The following is a 24,150-nucleotide window of genomic DNA, read 5'->3' as shown; positions in this document are numbered from 1 at the left end:
CACTTGAACGCATCACATGTTGATGTATTTATTTGGCAGAGGAAAACGAGAGAAACTCCATGAAAGTCAAATCAAAATGTGCGTGATGAACTTTTCTGACTTACCCAGTCAAAGGTAACACGGATCCACGACATAAAAGTGGCCATTCACATTCAGTGTTTAAAAACCTTTTCTAACCATAATCCAATAAAAGATCGTTCTCCAAATATCAACGCTCGACAAGCACGTCTGTCTGATGCTAACATACAACGACCATCAACAGATCAATCCCAGGAAAAGACTCAAGAAGAAACAGGAATATAAATAATGGCGGCGGACGGACACTCAGACACAAGTCCGTAGTTCCTCCATGGCGACGGTGGTCAGGTCAGAGTAGAAGTTGCCCTCATTGTCTCCGCCTCCAAACACCAGCAGGGTCCTGCTGACCGAGCCCGCTTCCCGCTCCGCTTCTTCAGTACTCTCAGAGAAACGCCGGCTGGCACCCGTCTCCATGGTGATGATGCAGTGGCCTGCTCTGGGGATGGAGAGCTGGGGGAGCATCACCTCCGTCCACATGTTGGTCTCTGACATCATCACATACAGAGAAATGCTCATGTGAACGGTTTGACAGTGGTAATCCTGGTAATTCTACATGGAGGACATGACATCACTGACTCGCTCGCGTCCTCACGCAGGGACATGAAGGAGCACAAATAAAATACCAAGTATTTACTGGTCCCAGCAACTCAACTGGGAGAATTTACCCCAGTCACTGGGACGACCTTCTCCCACAGTGTAGTCCGTGTAGTCGAAGAGTCCATGACTCAGAAACCCATGTACCTGCAGGTACAGGAGACCGCAACACTATACTTCTGTACCATCATATCATGGGACAAGCCAGCCTCCAGGGCAGAGCTGGGCGGGGCTTGAATGATGCTGGTTCACGTTGGCTAACAGTTGCAGGCTTGGATCAAATATGGAGTCAAACATGTCCTCCAGATTTTTACTCGCCATTATTTTCTAGTTGCTGGGCAACAGGGAAGCAATCCATGACCACGTGGTCTACGGCTGTCTTAGAGTCCAGCCCAAACCCAGTGGCCTCTGTCAGCTGGGTCGGCCCACGACCACACCTGGCTGCTCTCACCTGTATCAAAGACGAAGGTGTCACTGAGGGCGTTGTGTCCGTTGTAGCCGCCGTGGATCAAGAACTTTGTGTCAGACAGAACAGTGCTGCCATGCCAGCTGTTACACACACACACACACCAGTTAGACATAGAAATGTCATCTTCACCTCTAAATGACTGTGTGTGTGTGTGTGTGCGTGTGTGTGTGTATACCTTCGAGGGGACGGGGCTCTCCCAGTTGTTTTCACAGCAGAAAACTCCATCAGCCCTAGAATACACACTCACACACGTCAGTCATGTGTGTGTTAGCATGTGTGAAGCGCTGACGTGAGGCATCTGTGTCTTACCGAGGTCCAGCACATACGTGTCGTTGTAGCACACAGGAGTGTCCCACCCCCCGAACATGTAGATCTTCCTCTCCTGCATCACACAGGCCGAGTGGCTGGCAGACCAACACCAGGAGAGGGTTACATAGCTGTGTGTGTGTGTGTGTGTGTGCGTGTGTCTTTGTGTCCTTGGGTGCCTCTGTGTGCATGTGTCTTTGCGTCTGTGCGTGTGTGTCTCAGTGTGTGTGTGTCTCTGTGTGCCTGTGTCTCTGTGTGTGTCTCAGTGCGTGTCTCAGTGTGTGTGTCTCTGTGTGCGTGTGTCTCTATGTGTGTCTCTGTGTGCCTGTGTCTGTGTCTCTATGTGTGTCTCAGTGTGCGTGTGTCTCAGTGTGCGTGTGTCTCAGTGTGCGTGTCTCAGTGTGCGTGTGTCTGTGCGTGTCTCAGTGTGCGTGTGTTTGTGCGTGTCTCAGTGTGCCTGTGTCTGTGCGTGTCTCAGTGTGCGTGTGTCTGCGTGTCTCAGTGTGCGGTGTCTGTGTGTCTCAGTGTGTGTGTGTCTATGTGTGCCTGTGTCTCTGTGTGTCTCAGTGTGCGTGTCTCAGTGTGCGTGTGTCTGTGTCTCAGTGCGTGTGTGTGCGTGTCTTTGTGTCTGTGCGTGTCTCAGTGTGCGTGAGTCTCTGTGTGTGTGAGTCTGTGTCTCTGTGTGCATGTGTGTGTCTCTGTGTGCATGTGTGTGTCTCTGTGTGCGTGAGTCTGTGTCTGTGTGCGTGAGTCTGTGTCTGTGTGCGTGCGCGTGTCTCTGTGTGCGTGCGCGTGTCTCTGTGTGCGTGTGTCCTTGTTTGTGTGTCTCTGTGTGCGTGCGCTTGTCTCTGTGTGCGTGTGTCCTTGTTTGTGTGTCTCTGTGTGCGTGTCCTTGTGTGTGTGTGTCTGTGTGCATGTCTCTGTGTGTGAGGGATGACGCCCCCTTACCCTGAGCGGGGGGATGGTTTGTCACCAGTGACAATGGGCTGGTACCAGATAGAGAGGTGGGGGTCGAAGATGTACAGAGAGTCGCTGCAGCCGTCAGGCTCCGGGTGGGGACGAGGGAAGACCCCCCCCAACACAAAGAGCTCCCCCCGGAACATGCTGCAGCTGTGGTAGGCCAGGGGGGGGACTTTACCCTGAGCCTGCAGCAGAACAGAGGGGACAATTTCAAGAATGTATCCACCCTAACCCAGACCCGGACCCCCACCCGCTCACCTCCACCATGGTCCACTTCCAGCTCTGTGTGTCCAGGATGTGGACGTCGTTGAACCACTTCTTGTTCTTCGAGCCTCCAAACACAAAGATCCGTTTGGTGTCAGGGTCATAGACGGCCGTGTGACCGATCCGGGCCTCAGGGGTTGGCCCCTCCGCCAGAGTCTCAGCTGCCATCCACGACATGTCCTCTGGTGGACAGAAGAGGACAAACCACAAAACTTGGTTAGGTTCCAGATAGGAAACAGCTGAGGTGTAACATCATTGTCCTTTTGGAAGCTGGGGAAGTGGGCGTGGCCTTCGCCAGGAGTTTTGTTTTGTATTTATTACTTTTATATTTTAATGAGTTGGCCAGTGCAGCAGTGGTCCTCACTGTGGCCCCATCAAGAAGGTTGTGGGTGGAGCCCCGGCTGCAGCACGGGGTCTTTCTGTGTGGAGTCTCCATGTTCTCCCTGTTCCTGCTGGGTTCTCTCTGGTACTCCAGCTTCCTCCACAGTCCAAAGACATCAAGAGGGACCAGGTTAATCCAGACTCTAAATTGACCGTAGGCGTGGCTGGGAGAGCCAATGGTTGTCTGTCTCTATGTGTTGGCCCTGCCATGGACTGGTGACCTGTCCAGGGGGAAGGCTGCTGGGATAGGCTCCACCCCCACCACCCTGAACAGGAGAAGAGGGAGAACATGGATGGAAGGATGGAGGGATGAATTACTATTGAAAGGATGGATGGACTATTTCAGGGCAGGGTTGGCAACCGCTTATCTGCGGCCTTCTGGTGGTCCATGGCGGTATTGCAGGTGGTCCATGAAATTGTAAATGGAAAATAATAAAAAAAAATAAAATGACAAAATGAAATTAAATTTATAAAAAAATAAATTAAAATAAATTTTATTGAAATAATAATTTATTTTTCTGAATAATTTACTCATCCATATTAGGTCAAATGTAGGCGATGGAGATTCCCAAGGATTCTCCTCACGTCACCCACTGACTCATCCTGGCGCGCAGGACCACGGACAGGAGCAAACCAAAAAAAACCCCCAAAGAAACGGAGAAATCTTGACTTGACTCGACCCCTGCCTCACTAACATGACACATCAAGTGACTTCGCACGTTAGACTTTCTTCTTTTGCACTTTGGCCAGTTTAATTTAACTTTAGTTCGATTTCCATATTTGATTTGAGTATTCACGTTACAGCTGGCTAGCGAGCGTATTGCTAGCTAATGTTAGCATGCGGTTATCATGGATCGACTCATTGTCAGGAAGAGACCTGCAGCGCAGGTTGAGACTGCAGCCTCCACTCAGCCTCCAGCGGCTGGAGCGACAGTCACAGTGGAGACCGAAGAACCAGACACACCCCCTGAAGAACCAGACACACCCCCTGAAGAACCAGACACACCCCCTGAAGAACCAGACACACCCCCTGAAGAACCAGACACACCCCCTGAAGAACCAGCGCCCCAAGACAAAGACTCGAGGAAACGTAAGAGGGAGAGGCCAGCGGAAAGAAAATATGATGCAGAACAGTACATTCAACTTGGATTTACGTTCACCACCAACAAAGCAGGAGATGAGATTCCAGAATGTTTGCTCTGCTCAGCACACCTGTCACATGAAGCCATGGAGCCCTCAAAACTAACGCGGCATCTGGAGAACCACCATCGCTCACCGAAAGGCAAGCCTATCCAGTATTTTGAAGAAATGCTGCGTATTTTAAGGGACAGCAGACACTCACTAGAGTGCAACGAGCAGTGAAAGTGCTCTTCAGGCTCATACCAGGTGGCACAATGTAAAGAACCCGTACAATCGCTGGAGAACGTGTTTTGCCAGCAGCTGTGGATGTGTGTACTCTTTAAAAGACACTGAAATGTCCTGGCAAAACTGCTTTGTGTTACGCAGTGATGGAGCAATGAGTGGCTATCAGACTGGACTGCTTGCACACGTAAGGAAAGCAGCGCCTGGGATCATTTGGACACCCCGCGAGTCCCTGGCCTCCAAAGAGCTACGTGTTGACCTCAGGCAGTGTTTGATTCTGTTGTAAAGAAAGTAAACAAAATCAAAAGAAAGGCATTAAATACATGTCTGTTTTCATCTCAGGAAGCGAGCGCCTCTCTCCTCTATCATTCAGAGGTGCACCGGCTGCTGCGCGGCTCCGTGCTGGAGCGCAGGGTTGAACTGCGCAATCCATGACTTTTTAAGAGAGCACAAACACAAGGAGCTGGCTGAGGACTTTTGTGACACTGAGTGGCTCACTGAGCTGCCACATCTCACTGATATTTTTGCAGAGCTAAACAAGCTGAACAGCTCCATGCAAGGCAGAAAGGCAAACGTCTAACAGATGCATGAAAAAATGGAGGCGTTAAAAAGGAAGCTTGTGCTTCAACTCCAAAAGTCCTTTGATGAATGTGATCGGCGGCGCTGTAATGGATCCTGCTCCCATTCAGTGAGAATGCAGCAGCAGGATCAAGCTTCCCTGCCATGGAAGAGGATCGACTGATCGAACCGTCCATGGACTCAAGAGGAACATGAATGGAGCGCAGCCCCTTGAGAGGTTCTGGGTGGGTTGTCAGGCAGAATCACCAGCACTTGCAGCAGAGGCAGTAAACTCTCTGTTACCTTTTGCAACTGCTTATCTTTGTGAGAGTGGATTTTCCACACTGGTGCAGATCAAGATTGAAGCCTGAAAGGGACATGAGACTGTGCCTCACCACCACATTGCCAGGGACAGACACAGTGAGTGTGAACTGTGACTGATTGTAAGCCCTCTTGCCTTCCCTCAGGTTATTTCTGTTCATTTCTACGTGCCTGGTTTTCTGTTTAGCACAAAGTGCAAATAAGTAGCCTGAATAGCTCCTCTTTGATTTTAAGCTTCGTGCCCCCCCCCAAAAAAACATCCGCCAAAGCAGTGGTCCCTGAGTTGCTTCTTGGTTATAACGATGGTCCCTGGGACAAAACAATGGAGGAATGGACGGACTATTTAAGGGATGGACGACGGACGGACGGACTACTTAAGGGATGGACGACGGACGGACGGACTACTTAAGGGACGGACGACGGACGGACGGACTACTTAAGGGATGGACGACGGACGGACGGACTACTTAAGGGACGGACGACGGACGGACGGACTACTTAAGGGATGGACGGACTATTTAAGGGACGGGCGGACTATTTAAGGGACGGAAGACGGATGGACGGACTATTTAAGGGACGGGCGGACTATTTAAGGGATGACGACGGACGGACGGACTATTTAAGGGATGACGACGGACGGACGGACTATTTAAGGGATGACAGCCGGACGGACAGACTATTTAAGGGATGGATGACTGACGGACGGACTACTTCAGGGATGACGACGGAAGCTTTCATGATCTCCTCTCACTCTCCAACATCAATCAATCTGAATCAATCACATGTTTTAGGTCGTGAGCTCAGTCCAAACCAGCACGGCTTCATCTGTTGAACTGGTTTGACTGGGAAACTCAAAAGTAAAACAGCTTTACTGAAGTCAACGCTGTTTTTGCAAGATTGTTGACGAGAACTCCTTATAATTCTCAGTTCCCCCCCTTCAGATGTTCCAGCTCAAACTTCCTATGATAGACGACATGACAACAACTGAAGGTGAAGCTTCCTAACAAACACAGCTGACACAACGTCTGCTGAGCAGAGCGTGCAGTGGGCGGGGCCTAGATTACCATGCCAGTGCAAAGACTCATGGGAAAGTTAATATTGTTCCGTTTTTAATGTTTCCTGCGTGTTTACTTGTTCTGTTCCGCAGGGTAGCTGAGACATGTTTAGAAACGGTTCCTGTGACTGACTGACCTGTGCAGAGCTTCCACATGGGATCTTTGCAGAACTGCATCCTGGCTCCTTGACCTCCGATCAGAATCGCTGTCTGGGCGTCGACGGGACACAGAGACTGACCCCAGCGACCTGATGGGCCAACCAGCTGGGCTGCACCAGAGACACCAGAGACAGCAGAGACATCAGGGACATCCCCTTACAACAAACGTCTAACAACGACGTGTTTGTCATGTATCATGTGATTCCCTGACAGGAAGACGGTCCAAGTATGGGAGCAGAGTCTCACTGCAGCCGGACACGGAGTTCAGTTTGATTCGTTCATCAGCTCAGGTCCGCCTCACAAAAACACACCAGATCGTGAGCAGGAAATTCACCCAAAATATTCCGAACATTCGAAGCACAACCGATGTTGATGTTTCTGGTGATTAAACTCAGAACCCCGGCACCGCGCGCGCGCGTTTGTGTGTGTGTGTGTGTAGGCACGCACCGGTGTGTGTGGGAGTCTTGGCCAGCCTACTCTTTGTCCTGGCTGCACTCTGAGGAGGCGTCCTTCCCACAATCCCTTGCACCGCTCCTGCTCCTTTATCTGGAGTGAACAAAGAAGAGTTTCACACCTCCACACAGGAGGGAGGAGCCAGCCGTTCATCATCAGCACCGGGTCATTCCTGACTCACCTGCAGTCACCTTCGCGTTTCCCCCACTGGTGAAAAGCTTCTGCCCTCCTTTGGCTTGACCTCTGACCTTCTGGACAGGTGTGGTTTTCTGCAGGCTGCCATTAGGACACGTGTTCTCCTCATCCAGCTCCTCCTCTGCCCCTCTCTTCCTTTTGCTGTTTTTGAGTTCTCGTGCTGTAGGGGGCGCCACTGTGTCCTGGGACAAGGAGGGGGGTGCAAGAAGTCCGTTTAGTAAAAATGGTAAAACTTCATCAGGCACCAGAGCGACACTTCTCCACACAATATTAAAAAAAGGCTGTTGTTGGCAGGCATAAGATGAAAGGAGACGGCCCAGAATGCACTGCAGCAACAGAGGGGCGTTAGCGGGTTGCATTAGACGTGGTTCCCTCGTCTCAGAAACAGTGGGGTTCTGCCTTCAGTCGTGTCTGTAGGCGTGGAGGTGATATTTTCTTGTTTTGTTCAGGGACGTCGATCAGCTCAGCAAACGCCACGCTGGCAAATTCAGAGGCGTCTCAGTGCTTCTCCAGAACCGTTTGCTTCCAAGGCTCCAGAGGGGGTGTGCTCCCTTCACCGCCCTCCGTTAGCTTGGGACTTTAGCAGCTGCATCTATGCTCCAACTACTGTGACACTCCTCGCTCCTGTGCTCACCTGGTCGTGCCTGAAGAACCAGATGATGAATACAAGTAGCAATTTCCCTAGTGGAACGTCCAAAAGGGATTAATAAAGTAATCTGTCTGTCTGTCTGTCAGACGGGTGTGTCTTCGCGGGGGGGGGGGGGGGGGGGGGGGTCTCCCGAGACCTGAGGAGGCTCAGGCTTCAGGATCCACCTGGACACCTGGAGGTCCAGGACCGGGTGGAGGGACCACATCTCCACACTCCAGAGCTGTTTCAGATAAACAGCTGAAGACGGACGCTGGTCCCAGAAACCTGGTTCACTCCGGTTTGTCTTGGAACTCAAAGTCCCAACGCTTTTTTTGTCCTAAAAGCTTTTTCAAACCTGGAAATTGTGAATTTCAAATTCCACACTGCTCCAGGTTTCTCGTGAACCCTGCAGCCGTGGCTGGCGTTTACGTGTTGATGATTAACGTTGCTCCAGGACTGAAGGCGGAGAGCTGAGGACATGAAACCCTCACCGTAGTTGTTCTCCTGGCAGTAAATCTGAATAAAGGTAAACAACATAAAAACACACGCAAACAAAGCGTCCACATATTACTGTCCACCCGGGACTCCTCCATCAGGGAACCCCTGGAAAGGAGCTCCATGCAGCACCACCACGTGTCCAACACCCTGCATACAAATACTTTGACACTAGTACACACTTCACCTGAGGGGTGTACTCCTTGGCGGCCAGGATGAGCGCTGGTTCGGCCCAGTCTGCCTTCACCTGAGGAGAACCAGCATTGACAGCCTTCATCATGAACTCATCTGACAACATGAACGCCACGCTCTTCAATGGTGTTTAACATTTACCGGGTTTCCTCCCACCAGCGTGACGTTCAACGTGACGTCGTCTCCCCACGTCTCCTCCTCCCACTGCTCCCAAGACAGACACCTGGAGGACAAAATGACCTGTATTACGTCAGTGGTCGACCCAGTGTATCAGCGTCCGAGCGGGCTCTCCTCTGCCCCCTACTTGTTGTAAGGCGTCAGTTTGCCGATGGTGACGGGGATCCGGTCCCTGTCGTCCAGCTCCGCGTTGACGCAGATCCTCCCGCCCCACGGCCCGCTGCTGAACAGCACCACCTGGCGGACACCGGCGGGAACTGCAACCGACACCCTGCTCGACCCCTCAGCCCTGAACAACACAAACCGGGGGCAATCATTCAGGGACGGTCTCGTTCCTTCCGATGGACCGATTCAAACACACCACAGCATCAACGTGACATCCTCCGAACACCGTGTAACGGAGGGGCGTCGGTGAGAGGCAACGGGAATCACCGGCTGCGCTTGGACGCCTCAGCCACTTTTCCCGCTGAGCAGTGACGTCACTAACGTACCTCAGCAGCCTCCGCGGCGGCGCGTCAACTCCCAGAACCGCATAAACTCCGAATTCCTCCATCCTCTCGCTCCCGGACCACGACAGCTTCCCGCTCTCTGACTCCGCGCCGACGGCAGTTCACCTCGGTGCGACCGGCATCTCCCGCCACCGGAGCAACAGGTTCTAAACACCGCGCGAACTCCGGGGCGTGAGCCGGTGTGCGCGTGTTTTGCCGCTTAGCGTGTCCGTGCGGGCACAGTTCACCCGGCACAGCGCGAGCTCCACCTGTACATCACAGACCGGTAACCGAATCTAACGCACCCCAGGCTGCGACTCACAAGCCTCAACCAATCAGGAGCCTGCATCCGGAACGTCACAGAAGCCACACCGACCCCTGAACGCAACACCAGGGACATAAAGGACAGCAAAGTGAAAAATGTGGTGCCTTTACGTGACTTTAGTACAGGACTATACTGCGCGTTGGGGTCGAGCGTGTATGGGCTACTCATCACTACCTTCATCCTGTTATTCGGTTTCTAAACTTGAACTTGCCTCTATTTTCTTATTAAATCCATTTGATCCATTTCTCACTCCCGCTCGTGATTCAGTTTTAAGCTGTTCAAACTTTTATTGTGTAGGGTTGACCGTCTTTTTCCTCTTTTTAATGTCATTACACTTTTTATGTTGATTTTATTTCTTTGTTTTCCAGCATAGCTCTTGTTATTTCTCTTAAATGTTCAGCATTGAACATGAAACTGTTGTGGTTTCGGTGTTTGTCCTTAACAACAAACGATTGAACTGTTATAGATCGATCGATAGATAGATAGATTGATTGATTGATAAAAAGACAAAATTTACAGTTTAATACAAACAGGGTATAAATGGTGGGATCAAAGGGGCATGATTGGAGTTCATCACTGCTCCTGAACGCACCCCAGCACGGCCGTAGCCCGAACCTCTCGCAAAGCATTCTGGGATAGGCAGCCGGCTGAAAGATTCTCGAAGGAACTGCAAAGATGATGGTGAGTGAGTTCACGTTCATGCCCGACCTCTACCGCACGATCCGTGTCCATCCTCCGGTCTGGTCGCGGGCGGGTACATCGGAAGCGGCCTGAGATTAAGTGGCTGTACTTTGGAGATGTTTAGAAAACATTATTTTGTTGCTGTTATCCGTGAAACGATTTTATTGTCAGGCTAGCTGTGTTAGCATGTAGCTTTAGCTACACTCAATGGGCGTTTACGAAGGTAGCGGGGACGCTTGTATTTGGTTTGGAATATGGATGAACTAAACTACAGGAGACAGACTTCATACTGGGTTTTTTTTTTTATATAAAAATACGTTACCTGGTATTTTACCTAATCAGAGTATTGACTTCTTGAGTTGAGCTGTTTGTTAGCCGCATTAGCTTCTTTGTATACGTGACAGAGCAGCTCGCCTCCTGCTGAAGAGCACGCAGCAGCTAACCCAGACAGACAGACGCAAGACCGTTAACTACGATGCGATGATAGAACGCATGAGGCGTTTGTCAGGTGTATCAGCTGATTCTCGCTCAAACTGGACAAATGAACCACTTCAGCACCGTAAACCAACCCTTGACGGTGATTCAGCTCCATCTCTGAACGGCAAGAACCGCCGAGACCCTCCACCACTGCTCCTTCTTCATGTTTGTGTGTTGTAATAAAGGATTTATTCATGCGGCATGTTTCCCAGATTAAAATCAGAAATGTACGAGCGCATGTCAGTCCATCCAGACTTTGAAAGACTTCCAGATGTCAAAACATAACGGTCCATTGCATGTGTTCAGCGGGGATGTCACCAACATCTTGACTATGACTCGTCCCACTAGATCTGAACTGTCAAACTGACAATAAATTCGAGCGGTACAAATGTCGTGCTGTCTTCTGACCCTGTGTCCTCTCTGTCCAGCCCACACCGGTGATCCTGCTGAAGGAGGGGACAGACACGTCTCAGGGCGTTCCCCAGCTCATCAGCAACATCAATGCATGCCAGGTCTGAGATCTTCCTGCTCGCGGTGTGGATTGAATTTGAAATTAAGGTGGATTTCGCTGTAATCGTGTCCATTGTTGGGGTTTTCTCAGGTCATAGCTGAGGCTGTTAGGACCACACTGGGGCCCAGAGGGATGGACAAACTCATGGTGGACAGCAGAGGTGGGTATGAAGGAATGAAGAAGAGGTGAGGAAGGGAAGTCCGCAGCTTCCTTAAATATGTGTAAATGTTCTTCAGGTAAGGCCACGATCTCCAACGATGGAGCCACCATACTGAAACTGCTGGACGTGGTCCACCCTGCAGCCAAGACGCTGGTGGACATCGCTCGCTCCCAGGATGCCGAGGTGAGATGTTTTTGGGAACGGAATGAGCTCTTCCTGTCAAGCAGTCACTAAAGGTGTTTCAGTTCATTCATTCATTCCTTTCTGTTGGTTCTCAGGTTGGAGATGGCACCACCTCCGTCACTCTCCTGGCAGCAGAGTTCCTGAAGCAGCTGAAACCCTACGTAGAGGAGGGTCTCCACCCCCAGACCATAATGAGAGCATTCCGCACCGCTACCAACCTCGCCGTCAACAAGATCAAGGAGATTGCTGTCCCAGTCAAGAAAGATGACAAGCAGTAAGCACTCACCTGGCTTATAACAGTTATGTTACTACTATGTTTGGAAATGAGGTTGCAGGAAAATGAAGCTGTTACAGTGTTGGATCTCCTTACGTCTTAAACGCACCTCCGTCTGTCCTCATCCGCCCAGAGAGCAGAGGCAGCTGTTGGAGAAGTGTGCAGCCACCGCACTAAACTCCAAGCTAATTGCTGGGCAGAAGGATTTCTTCTCCATGATGGTTGTGGATGCCGTCATGTCTCTGGACGAGCTGCTGTCCCTGAAGATGATCGGCATCAAGAAGGTCCAGGGAGGAGGTCTTGAGGTTGGTGTATCGCCTGTTACAACCAAACCAACCTTAACCCTCTTTCCTCTCCTCTTCATCTCACTGTTCCCGATCCATCAGTGTTAATAGCTCTTCATTTGTTCAGGATTCCCAGTTGATCTCTGGGGTCGCGTTCAAGAAGACCTTCTCCTACGCTGGGTTTGAGATGCAGCCTAAAAGCTATGAGAACCCAAAGATCGCATTACTCAATGTGGAGCTGGAGCTTAAGGCTGAGAAGGACAACGCCGAGGTCCGCGTGAAGTCTGTGGAGGTATGAAGCCCCCGACGCGATGCAGAAGTGCTCTGAAACTTGGTTCTGTTGTGTAATTAGTCTGTCCTCCTCATTCCTGTCTGCAGGACTACCAGGCCATCGTGGACGCTGAGTGGAACATCCTGTACGACAAACTGGAGAAGATCTACAAGTCAGGAGCCAAGGTGGTTCTGTCCAAGCTGCCAATCGGTGATGTGGCCACGCAGTACTTCGCTGATCGAGACTTGTTCTGTGCTGGAAGGGTCCAGGAGGAGGACCTGAAGAGGACCATGATGGTAGGAGACCTGCACACTCGTTAACACTGATGTGTTGTGATGAACCAGCTTGCACCGTGTTCCCATCACAAACCATGAAACTCTCCATGAGAAATGGAGGAGAGCGTCATCCAGCAGCAGAGTGATGCCGAGGGTCATGAAACCCTGGAACAGCCATTGATGTCCTAACGAGCAGAAATAAAGAATGCCGACAGCTCCACTTGCTCTGCGTTCCTGTGGCTGGTCGTACGATGACTGCTCGGCCACTCACCGTTATGCCGTATTCCAGTCAAATGATTGGTTCCTCCCTGATCCTCGCCATCATCAGGGGGCAGGTTCCCTCCAGCCAGCTTTTTAAAAAGCAGCTCGCAAATATGGACGCTCACACCAGGAACCCAGAGCAGCGTGAGACACAGGAACCTTGAAAACTGATCAGATGAGTGACTGTGTGCAATATGACCTCCAGGCCTGCGGGGGCTCCATCCAGACCTCAGTCGGGGCCATGACAGACGACGTCCTGGGCCAGTGTGAAATCTTCGAGGAGGTCCAGGTTGGAGGGGAAAGGTAAGAGGGACCAGGCGAGTCCTCCTCACTGCTTGTGTCTGTTCAGGTGGACTAGGAGCTGCTTCCTGTCTTCGTAGGTATAACTTCTTTAAAGGCTGCCCCAAAGCCAAGACCTGCACCATCATCCTGAGGGGCGGAGCTGAACAGTTTACAGAGGAGACGGAGCGATCGCTGCACGACGCCATCATGATTGTGCGCAGGGCCATCAAGGTCAGTTCGCTCCCAAAGGTCAAGGGTGCAGAATCTCACCGGGTTGAAAGAGACGACTTAATATTCGCGCCTGGAAATACCAAGCGTTTTGTGACGTCACTGAAGATTTGATTGGCATGTTTTGCACATCTGAATGTACAAAAATGTTTTTCAGTTTTGTTAATTTTACTGTGGTTGACCCGACAAATCAGAGCGTGACCTTTTTAGTGGAAGACATTTCTATTGGATTGTCAGTAAGAATACTGGATTAATAGTTATCGGTAGTCACCTGACCGTTCGCAAACGCCTCCTCAGAATGACTCGGTTGTCGCGGGGGGAGGAGCTGTGGAGATGGAGCTGTCCAAGTACCTGCGGGATTATTCCAGGACCATCCCGGGGAAGCAGCAGCTGCTGATAGGAGCGTACGCCAAAGCTCTGGAGGTCATTCCCCGACAGCTGTGTGACAACGCCGGCTTTGACGCCACCAATATCCTGAACAAACTACGCGCCAAACATGCACAGGTTGGAAACTACACTTCTGATACTTAACATTATTCCACTCAAGTACTTGGTGGGGGGGGGGGGCTCTTTGGTTTTGGCAGAGGGACTAACAGGAAGTGAAATTCTCCCTCTCACCTGGCTGCAGGGTGGCATGTGGTACGGCGTGGACATCAACAACGAGGACATCGCAGACAACTTTGTGGCCTGCGTTTGGGAGCCCTCCATCGTGCGTATCAACGCGCTGACAGCAGCCTCGGAGGCAGCCTGCCTCATCCTGTCGGTTGACGAGACCATAAAGAACCCCCGCAGCTCTGTTGACGGACCTCCAGGGGGCGCCAGGGGCCGAGGACGCGGGAGGCCCCACGCTCACTAAATCCAAATTAAAGCTGGCGTTGAAATCCAAGAGTAGAGGAGACGCCAGTCAGTTAAAGCTGATTCTTCAATGCCGCTTGTCCTGTTGAACCTGCACTTGGATTTGAACTGGTGATAATTTGCGGTGATGGAAGCGCACACGTGGGCACACACACACACTCACTCACACTCACATACACACACTCTGCAACAGGAGACATGAAAAGTAGATATTGAAGATGTTTGGACTGTGTCGGAGACGTTTTGTCAGTTTTCTCTCCGTTACTGAGGCTTTTGTTTGGTGACATCATCGTGTGTACTGTAGAACCACACCCACTCCTGTCGTCTGTGGGCTCGTTCTTCACACACACACACACACACACACACACCCACCGGAGCAGCGCTTCCATCATTTCTGGTGTGAGACAAACGTGTGTGAAGCACTGAAGATGTGGAGCAGGTCTTAGGAAGTCCTCGGTCCTGCTGTGAACGTATTTATTGAACCGTTCGCAACAATAAACTCACAGCTCAAACTGTTCCTGAGAGTCTTTGTCAGAGGTGTAAGGAAGTAGAACCCATGAGTAAAAGTACTGAAGGTTACATTTATTGAATGTTGAGTTTTAAGCAGTAAAATCAAGATGTTCCCTTTTTTAGTAAAGTGGACAAATGAGCGCATCAGCATAAGGAACGTGCTTTAGTGGTTCTTACTTCATGTATGACACAAACATGGAGACAGCTTCTGACAGCACATATGAAATGGGACAACACGTGCTGAGGGGGACAGAGGGGGGGGTGGCAGCAGAAGGTGCTCGCCAGCTTTCAGAGTGTTTCTCGCAGCCATCATTTCCTCCTTGTGATGGGTTGGTTTTGTTTCTGTCTTCTAATCATCTCCGTGACAACCTGCGTGACGGCTATGAAATGTGTCTTGAAGCTACAGGAGGAAACCAAATCACTCACACAGAAGTGCGCAAACACCTGCTGACCATCACTCGACCGTTCAGGTGCATTTGATGCATCCACAGCTTCTCCTGGCTGGTTTTTTGACCACTAGGTGGAGCGCTTACACAGGCTGCTGCAGTCAGGTAGCAGTGATGGGCAGCAGGCCTGAGGTGAGGTATCAGATCGTGAATGGAGGGAAACCCCAGCAGTAATCGCCAGTCAGCAATGACGGCCTGTCTGACTCAGCAGAGGCGAGGGGGGTCCCTCTAGGTAGTATCAGCTGTGTGTGGTTCTCTGCAGGGATCCGTGCTCCTCCGTCGTGCGCTGGAGCTCACACAGGGGTACCTCAGGGCGTTTCTCTGGTCTCGCTGGACTTTCAGCTGACGTGGGATTGTGCAGAGAGCACAACCTAGCATGTTTCATTGAGAAGTAGACTTTAAGAACCGCCTCCTGCTCTGAGTAAACCAGTTTCTATGTTGAATACAAAGCTCTTCTATCATCCAAACCAAACATGGGCCCACTCCCAGAGTACCGCTTTTCCTCACGTTATCATAGCTGGAATCACTAATTTCTGTGTCCCCACTAACGACTGCGCCTCAGTTAGACAGGAAGTCTATGGAGGCCCGGACAGAGCGGTTAGACATGACATCAACAGCTGTGACTTTGATCTCTGTGTCTCCAAACTGCATGGTGGCTCTGATCTCCCTCCTCTCAGGGCCTCCGGCTCCGCCCACTGCTCCCGGTAACGGTAACGATTCCGGTAGGTCTAGCGTTATCGTCCCACACCTCCTGACTCCGGGGTCAGAGATGTATGTGACATCATCTGTGACGCTGCAGTAGATGTTGATGATGATCTTGCGTTGGCCCAGGCGAGCAGGAGTGTAGCTCCGCCTCACCACCTCACCCAGAGCCACCGACTGGTCCACACAGACGAAGCGGTCCAGGATGTCAGTGCACCACTCACGGCCATCCTTGATGAGGAGTTTGTCCCGGGGATGGCGTCCCTCTACGAAGCGGTTCAAGACCCCCACGCCGTAGGTCAGAGGGCAGCGACGCACTCGAACCTGCGAGGAAGCGATGTGACATCAGCTGTGAAGATGCCAGTCCGGGACCAGCAGGTGTGTGTGAGCCCTCACCACTGTGGGATCCAGCCCGAAGAGCACGGCGCCCTTCAGTATGGTCAGACCGACGTCATGTGGGATGATGATGCGGCATGTCCGACCCAGCGCTTTCTGGACGGCCTTCTGCAACATGGGCGACTCTGCGAAACCACCGACCAGGAAGAGGAAACGCACACCGCGCACTTCAGGCTTGGCCATCAGCTCCTCTGTCAGGGGAGACACATGGAGGCTCAAAATAGGAGCGAGGAGCAAAACTGAAAAACCAACTTCAGTGGAGGTCAGGGTGCAGCTGCTCCTTCCCCTCAGCTTCCATCGGTGTTTCTTTCACGGTTTTGCTTGAGATCGATCCAGCAAAGCTTCATGCAACATAACAACCCCGAGCTTGAATGCTCAGCTGGAATGTGATCTAAACCAGACACCCTGCCTTTATTCTGTCAGGGCTGAGACAAAAACAGCAAACACCCATCACGGTCGTGGGGCGAAAGAGGCCATTATGGCTGAAGTGTGTTTGGGTTGGCCTCAGTTATGGTTGAACACTGCACTTTTAGCACTGAATTAGTTTATCCTTTTGGATTCATCGTGTCCAAGTACGAGCACATCGGGACTTCAGAGTGACTCAGGCTCAAAGGTTCTGCCAGCTTGAACGCTGTGAGGTCGTTGAGTTTAGGCACCGAGGGAGACTCAGAACAACCCGGCTTGCATCGCTCCAATTTAAAGAAACAGGAACTTTGTGGGAGAGGAGCTGATTGTCCATCCTCCCACTGCCAGACAGAAACTCTTCCCCCTCTCAGTGTGTTGATGAGGGAGCTGAGACCCACAGAGATTGGCTAAATGCTAGCTAGCTGAGCACAAAGAATGGTAGAGGGTGGGAAGTGTTAGCATAGCTCCTTCAAAGTAATCAAACACACTCCCCTCCAAGCAGTCTCAGCCTGCATCAGCAGAACAAAGGTTGTTTGTTATAAAATAGAATCAGACATGTAGCCGGAACTACTTTCCTGACTGGGCGCCGCTGGACACATCAGCATCCTGGACCTGAACTAGCTTATGCTAACACTTACCACCCACCACCAGTCATTGCGCTGAGCTAACGAGCAGAGGTCTCAGCCCCATCAAGAAGGGTCTCATCTTCTTGTCGGGCCCCAGGGACGATGGAATATAAAATTCCCCCCAAAAATCAGCGTTACAAGTTTTGTACGACGTATTAATCGATGGACGTTGTGTTCGGTGCAGATGGTTGTCCCTAGTGGAACACTTCAGGCAGCTGTTTTGGCTCATTGGTGTTGTCTCCAGCTGCAGCAGGCAGTAGCTCTCAAAACTTATCAAAGAAAAGGTTGTGATAAACCCAGGGAACACGAATAGCTGGTGCACGACCAGCAGGAAGTGAAACATTTGGCTGCTGAAGACATTTCCCTGAGTCGCTCATGAAACCCTAAACAGAGCTCAGAGATGAAACACTGGAGCTGAGATTGTGACGCTGCCAAAAAGAGGATTTCAGAGGAATGTGAGGAAAAGAGCTATCCTCCGGATCGATGAGGGAGCATGAGGGCTGTTACAGAACTACTCCTGGGAACACGTCAGGCAATTGGAGCAAACCAAACTGCTTGAAAGGAGGCTGAAAATTCAGCGAGTTACGATGAATTTAACGGTGGGTGGAGCTTCTGTCTTCTATCACGTATGTGTGTTAGGAGATGTGACTGGACCGGACCAACATGGCGGCCGCTCCAGGAAAGAGGGGTGGACAAGGAGGATTGACATCTATCTTGTTTTATGTATGTATACGTGCGGTGTGTGTGTGTGTGTGTGTGTGTGTGTGTGTGTGTGTGTGTGTGTGTGTGTGTGTGTGTGTGTGTGTGTGTGTGTGTTCTCACCAATGTGTTTGACTATATTGGCGATGGTGGGCTGGAAGAGCTCATTCATGGCCTCCTGGGTAAGTCGCAGCATCCCCTGGGACGACCACTTTACTATGTTCATACTGACACACACACACACACACATACACACACACACACACACACAGATCTCTAGAGGACTTGTGATCTGATCCAGCACTCATCTGTGAGCCACTGAGCTCGACTGGGACTCACTTGCTCCTCCTCAGGGCCGCCTCCACGCTCTGCCCTCTGTGCCTCTTGTAGTAGTCGATGAAAGAGAAGGGCAGCGAGATGTTGAGGGCGTTGGCCCTGCCTGGCGCCGCCGTCCGTTTCCTTGCCTCGAATGCAATGGTGAGGTCCACCCAGGCTGCTGGCCTCTTGGCTTTGAAGCTCTGGATGAAGTCATCGCCAAAGATCTGGCACAGCATGGCTTCGAAGGCCAGGTCCACACCAACGGCACCATAGGGGCCACCTGGGAGAAAGCTTTGGATGCTTGGACATTTGTTGTTCTTGTATCTTATCCATAAGTAGATGTAAGAACTGGACGGAGCCCCGTGACCCCCACCGGCTCCAGGACTACCTTTTCAAGTCTGGAGTTCAGACTTTTGGCTGAATTTATTGTGCTTTTTAAAAAAATAAAAATAAAATTCTGAGCCAGAAGTGACCATATTTGTACACGAGGGTGTAGTTGGGAAGCTCGCTAGTTTAGCTGGGTTAGGTGGGTTAACCAGGTGCATCCATAATGTGATACGCTACAGGACACTTCAAAGACCTGGGAGCCAGTCAAAGGATGACGTTAAGGTCAAACCGGTGGTACACGGATTGAAGCTGTCACGATATTTCATGTTTTTTTTTTTGCAGTTTTATTTGAAACACTGATTTTAAAAACAACTACAATCCAGCAAAATCTGCTAGGTTGGCTACAAAAAGATTAAATCCCAATTCCAGTGAATACACGCACGCCACCTGCAGGATTTGTACTGGAGTGCGTGAAGCCACAGCAACCTGATGGTGAGCACGTGACGAACCCTCGCCATGAAACAAGTGTCCATCAGACACAGTAACACCCGCAACCCCAAGCAGGTTGGTGCTTCGCTTCTGTTTACTCTAGGGTTGATCTGCCCATGGCGTCTCCATGCCAAGGCTGCTGGCCATCTAGAGCCCCCAACCAGACAGGACTGAAATCGGTTTGTCCTGGAACTAAGAAGGTTCCTCCGGACCGTAACTGTGTGCACGTCAACCCCAGCCTAAACCACTAAGAACCAGCAAGAAACGTTCAGGAGGACCCATCCCCATAATTCTTGGAACTTCAGAAAGTACTACTTCTGGAGGTGGGGCTTTTTGGGGGGTAAAAAAATGTCCCCAGAGGAAGTGAAGACCCTCGGTCTTCTCTACTATGCTGAGACCATAAAGGTTTTCTGAGGGACAAGTCAAGCCAGAATTGTTGTAACTTTCTCATAGATTTCGATACAATTACACCTCTTTTTGGAACAGAGGCGTCGCCCCCTGCTGGATATTAGAGAGACTGCGGTTGTAGCACAGTACCCTGCATCGCCCCCCCCCCCCGACCCCCCCCCTTTTATCCCCTACTATTACACCGGCCCGCTCTCCCCTCCCATGAACCAGTCTACCATCCAGTCCCCCATCAAGCTGGCTTGCTCTCCCTGCCTCCCCTCCCATGAACCAGTCTACCATCCAGTCCCCCATCAAGCTGGCTTGCTCTCCCTGCCTCCCCTCCCATGAACCAGTCTACCATCCAGTCCCCCATCAAGCTGGCTTGCTCTCCCTACCTCCCCTTCCATGAACCAGTCTACCATCCAGTCCCCCATCAAGCTGGCTTGCTCTCCCTGCCTCCCCTTCCATGAACCAGTCTACCATCCAGTCCCCCATCAAGCTGGCTTGCTCTCCCTGCCTCCCCTCCCATGAACCAGTCTACCATCCAGTCCCCCATCAAGCTGGCTTGCTCTCCCTGCCTCCCCTCCCATGAACCAGTCTACCATCCAGTCCCCCATCAAGCTGGCTTGCTCTCCCTGCCTCCCCTTCCATGAACCAGTCTATCATCCAGTCCCCCATCAAGCTGGCTTGCTCTCCCTGCCTCCCCTTCCATGAACCAGTCTACCATCCAGTCCCCCATCAAGCTGGCTTGCTCTCCCTGCCTCCCCTACCAGAAGCTTCCTTCTTCAGCTGTTATTAACATTTCCATGTTTCCTCCATTCTGTATTGTAAACTGTTTTCTTCTCTGTAACAACATCTCCTGCACGTCTGTCCCTCCTGGTGAGGGATCCTCCTCCCCTCCTCACCCTGAGGTTTCTCAGATTTTTCCCTGTTAAAGGTTTTCGATGGAGTTTTTCCTCAGTCGATGTGAGGGTCTGAGGGCAGAGGATGTTGTTATGATGCCATGAAGCCTGGAGACAAACTGGTGGTGGAAACGGGCTACAAAGAAAACTGCCTCACCTTTCCTACCCTCATGGTTCCAGCAGAGGAGAAGTTGTACCTGAAGCTTTGTAGAGTTCTTTCAGGGTTCCCTGAGGCTGCTCGATCTGGTGGACAGTCAGATCAACGGTCCCTCCTCCACAGTCAGCAACAATATACCTGTCACCTGGGGGAGGGGGAGGGGGAGGGGGAGGAGGGGCAGCAGCAGAGGAATAAAATTCAAAAGAATGAAAACCAGATCCTTCCTCTGTGTGTGTGTGTGTGTGTGTGTGTGTGTGTGTGTGTGTGTGTGTGTGTGTGTGTGTGTAGTGTTGTGATGAATGGATGGATGATGGATGGATGAACCTTACCTGTCTGCAGCTCTGACCACAGCTCTCCAGTTCCACTCTCTACCAGGAAGGTCCTGCTGTGCCTGGACCGCCTCAGCTGTTCCCGTGCTGCCACAAACACACACACACACACACACACACACACACACACACACACAACTGGAGATGTCACAATGACACACACACATGTTGCAAAGTTCCTGAAGCGCTGTGAGCCGCGAGGCGACATATAGCCTGTCAATGAAGGGAAGCGCTTTTAGCGAATGGACGTTGCCTCGGATGGGAGTCACAGCCAGGATCAGGATCTCTTACTACATCCACCTGTCAATCATTTTGACTCAGACACTAAATGATAAGAAACCCCTCCAACAGACGGAGAGGTTGCTCAAGTCGAGAGCAAACTCAGCTGAACGTTGGATACCAGCCCTGCTGTGAGACTTCCTGCTCAGATGGAAAACTGATCCCACAACCCCCTGGGGGGGGGGGGGGGGGGTCGTGCTTCTCCTCCCTCAGGGGTGAGGAATGATATCTGGGACCCAGGAGCACAAGGAGAAGGTCCTGCCCCCCAACCCCCCCCCCCCCCCCACACACACACACACACACACAGGTTTCTTGAAGTACAACTATCCACCGAACTAAATTTCAGTCTAATTCACATTTCAAATTTATACATCATCGTATGTTCAAGTTTAACATGTTTCACAAGGTCATGACACTTAACTCACAGTCACATGATTAACTAACAATCACATGATCCAACCTGTCCATCAAAGTACAACAACAAATACAGCACAACCAGAGTCACGAGGTTTTTGCATGACAGGAGCAAGTTGTTAGAAATGAAATCATCATTTCTCTGTGGACATGTAGACGCCTGAGTGGCAGGTTAAGAGTCTGGACAGAGGCCAAGAGAAAGAGAACACACACACACACACACACACACACACACAGTAATGGATGTGCAAGAGAACAAGTGAATTCAGGCATAATGAGATGATAAATAGTCTCTGATCAAAGAGGAACTGGAGGAAGTTGGAGAGAAAATATTTCTCTCTCTTTCTCAGGAAAAATAAAAAGAGCTCTGTGGCATGGCTGCAGGGAAGCAGTAGTCTTGGTGTGTGTGTGTGTGTGTGCGTGCGTGCGTGCGTGCGTGTGTGCGTGTGTGTTATGAGTCAAATGTTTGACAGTGTGTTTCACAAAGTTTCCTCAGACCTGCGTGTGGAGAACCTGGATGGAAAAGAAAGAAAAGTATATTTTTTGATTATTTGGATTCAGAGAACACAGTTTTGCAGTAACAATGACCTACATTGGCTCTAAACAAGTACTCGCAATTATTCTACAACTCTGAATGACGCAAGAGGTCGCGCATGCATGCCTGTGCATGAGTGAGAGTGAGAGTGTGTGTCTGTACAGTGTAAATGATGCTCAACAAAAAACACCAGTCACTTGAGACTTGATTTCATCTGTGTGCGTGTGTGTGTGCGCATACAACTCAAATCTGGAAACCATTTCCAGCAGAAACAGAATGTGTGTGTGTGTGTGTGTGTGTGTGTGTGTGCGCGCACGCGCGTGTGTGTATGTGATGATAATTCCCTTGTGCTATCTTTGGAGGCAACATGAGGTAGACAAAAAGCTAAAGATAGTAAAAAGTGCAACCATATTGCCAAGTGTGTGTGTGTGTGTGTGTGTGTGTGTGTGTGTGTGTGTGTTTGACGTGTCTGAAAATGTGCAACCTGGTGAAAAGAAAGCGAGTGAACAGTGGAGAGCGGGTGAGGGAGAACCAGAGCAGGAGGGGTGAGATCATAGTCTGAGAGCACCTTGTTCCAATTATAAGAGGCTGTGTTCAGTGTGTGTGTGTGTGTGTGTGTGTGTGTGTGTGTGTGTGTGTGTGTGTGTGTGTGTGTGTGAAAACGTTCTTGGCGAGTTGCTGAGTGCAGGGACTTCTGGACGACATGTTCAGTCGCTGAATTATGCATCGGTCTTTGTTTCCTTTCACTTCCTGAGGCTGTTTCCATGCAGCCTCACCAGTACCAGTGACAAAGTTGGGTTTTGTCGCCTTTTCTGTAAATTTTCTCAGTGACTCCAAAGTACTTCATCCAAAATGTTTATGATACAATAAGTGCTTTTCAGCAAGGCACTAAATTCCTGTGAGATGCATCTGTGAGTGCTGTGTTCAGCCCTCCACCAGGCGCAGCAGCTTCAAGGAAATACCCTTATTTTCCATCACCCTCAGAGTCAGATCGAGTCTCTTCTTTCTTCTGCATGTGTCAGGGAGCTGAGACCCACAGTGACCGCTAATTAGCTTAGCACAATGAATGGTGGCGGGTGGGAAGTGTTAGCATTGCTCAGCGTCTCAGTGATTGTAGTTTTAGACTGTGAAGCTAAGCAGAAACTTTGGCCAACAAACCGTTTGTTGACCACCAGAAGAGCGACCGCTGCTCCTCATCATGGCTGACTTCGTCAGAGAGGAAGAGGAGGATGACTGCTGGACGCACCAGCACCCTGAGCCTGACCTAGCTGATGCTTACACTACCCAGTCTAGGCATTGTGCTAAGCTGACCAGCGTGGGTCTCAACCAGCCAGAGAGGCTCCATATATTCTTGTCAGACTTTGGGGACGATGGACAATATTTCCCTAACAGCAGGCGTCTTCCCTGGATTCATCGGAGCGGCCATGTTGATCTTGCGGAGAGGCAGACGATTGTTGGAGTTTTAACATCCTGAAGCAGCACAAAGCCTTTGCAGCAGAGACCAGCAAAAACATGGATGTGTCTCACATCCCTGACACAGTCAGCTGATTATTGTTGCTCTCAGGACTGAAGTTGACTTCAGATAATAAAACAAAACCAATTCAAACGCAGTTTACAAGAATAAAAAATAAAAGCAGGTAATAAACCCAGCTCACACCCGACAGAAACACCTGGAGGCGCAGGGTGTAGTACTCTGGTCCTGCAAGCAAAGTGAAGTACTGGTACTTGCAGCAGTGTAGTGACTTGATGAATGGACTGTCACGCCTCCTGAGCAACACTCCTCACTCCGTTGTGATATTCTATTGTGTTTCTGGTGTCGACAACTTTACAACTTAAAAAAATCTTCCAGGGTTGCACAATGTTTTTGCTAAATTGTTCAACCACTAAGTGCCAGTGGTTGGCAGAGTGTTGGCTCTGCTCCTTTCGTGAATCCTGCGGCCTGATTCAACACACACACACACACACACACACACACACACACACACACACACACACACACACACACTCCAAATTCATCTGGGGCATAAC

General features: G+C 50.7%; 3 protein-coding genes across 3 annotated transcripts in view; 1 reads left to right on the top strand and 2 right to left on the bottom strand.

Moving 5' to 3' along the window:
- On the bottom strand, nucleotides 1-9,444 carry krcp (kelch repeat-containing protein). The gene is made up of 13 exons (XM_086197826.1): nucleotides 9,138-9,444; nucleotides 8,774-8,935; nucleotides 8,611-8,692; nucleotides 8,465-8,524; nucleotides 7,141-7,336; nucleotides 6,954-7,052; nucleotides 6,485-6,616; nucleotides 2,666-2,853; nucleotides 2,396-2,592; nucleotides 1,451-1,545; nucleotides 1,317-1,371; nucleotides 1,124-1,221; nucleotides 1-563 (listed from the first exon to the last, which is right to left on the bottom strand). Exons 1-13 carry the CDS (start codon nucleotides 9,197-9,199, stop codon nucleotides 325-327), a joined length of 1,665 nt encoding a protein of 554 aa, XP_086053952.1. The 5' UTR covers nucleotides 9,200-9,444; the 3' UTR covers nucleotides 1-324.
- A 566-nt stretch (nucleotides 9,445-10,010) lies between these two features.
- On the top strand, nucleotides 10,011-14,717 carry cct7 (chaperonin containing TCP1, subunit 7 (eta)). Its single transcript, XM_086197827.1, has 12 exons — nucleotides 10,011-10,140; nucleotides 11,046-11,129; nucleotides 11,219-11,288; nucleotides 11,365-11,471; nucleotides 11,567-11,745; nucleotides 11,879-12,050; nucleotides 12,157-12,321; nucleotides 12,408-12,596; nucleotides 13,042-13,139; nucleotides 13,217-13,349; nucleotides 13,644-13,850; nucleotides 13,975-14,717. Exons 1-12 carry the CDS (start codon nucleotides 10,135-10,137, stop codon nucleotides 14,200-14,202), a joined length of 1,638 nt encoding a protein of 545 aa, XP_086053953.1. The 5' UTR covers nucleotides 10,011-10,134; the 3' UTR covers nucleotides 14,203-14,717.
- hspa12b (heat shock protein family A (Hsp70) member 12B) overlaps nucleotides 14,708-24,150 on the bottom strand; it is a 22,709-nt gene continuing 13,266 nt past the window's right edge. Inside the window, exons 10-15 of the mRNA XM_086197824.1 lie at nucleotides 20,895-20,981; nucleotides 20,606-20,710; nucleotides 18,325-18,583; nucleotides 18,109-18,212; nucleotides 16,256-16,446; nucleotides 14,708-16,183 (exon numbers count right to left, since the gene is read on the bottom strand). Of these exons, the coding sequence (XP_086053950.1) occupies nucleotides 15,716-16,183; nucleotides 16,256-16,446; nucleotides 18,109-18,212; nucleotides 18,325-18,583; nucleotides 20,606-20,710; nucleotides 20,895-20,981 (1,214 nt within the window). The 3' untranslated portion in view covers nucleotides 14,708-15,715. The remainder of the gene's footprint in view (nucleotides 16,184-16,255; nucleotides 16,447-18,108; nucleotides 18,213-18,324; nucleotides 18,584-20,605; nucleotides 20,711-20,894; nucleotides 20,982-24,150) is intronic.

This window comes from Aulostomus chinensis, chromosome 24 (assembly GCF_037954235.1).
Source record: "Aulostomus chinensis isolate RoL2024-O1b breed Wild chromosome 24, RoL_Achi_v1.0, whole genome shotgun sequence".
Lineage (NCBI taxonomy): Eukaryota > Metazoa > Chordata > Actinopteri > Syngnathiformes > Aulostomidae > Aulostomus > Aulostomus chinensis.
Note: the sequence above shows the minus strand (reverse complement) of the source record. Positions and strands in the feature narration are given on the sequence as shown.

Coding starts and splice junctions, on each gene's coding strand:
- krcp (XM_086197826.1), bottom strand. CDS start 9,199: ATGGAGGAATTCGGAGTTTATGCGGTTCTGGGAGTTGACGCGCCGCCG. Junction 8,693..8,773: donor AAACTGACGCCTTACAACAA/GTAGGGGGCAGA, acceptor TTTGTCCTCCAG/GTGTCTGTCTTGGGAGCAGT. Junction 1,222..1,316: donor AGAGCCCCGTCCCCTCGAAG/GTATACACACAC, acceptor TGTGTGTAACAG/CTGGCATGGCAGCACTGTTC.
- cct7 (XM_086197827.1), top strand. Junction 11,746..11,878: donor GTCAAGAAAGATGACAAGCA/GTAAGCACTCAC, acceptor TCATCCGCCCAG/AGAGCAGAGGCAGCTGTTGG. Junction 13,350..13,643: donor TTGTGCGCAGGGCCATCAAG/GTCAGTTCGCTC, acceptor ACGCCTCCTCAG/AATGACTCGGTTGTCGCGGG.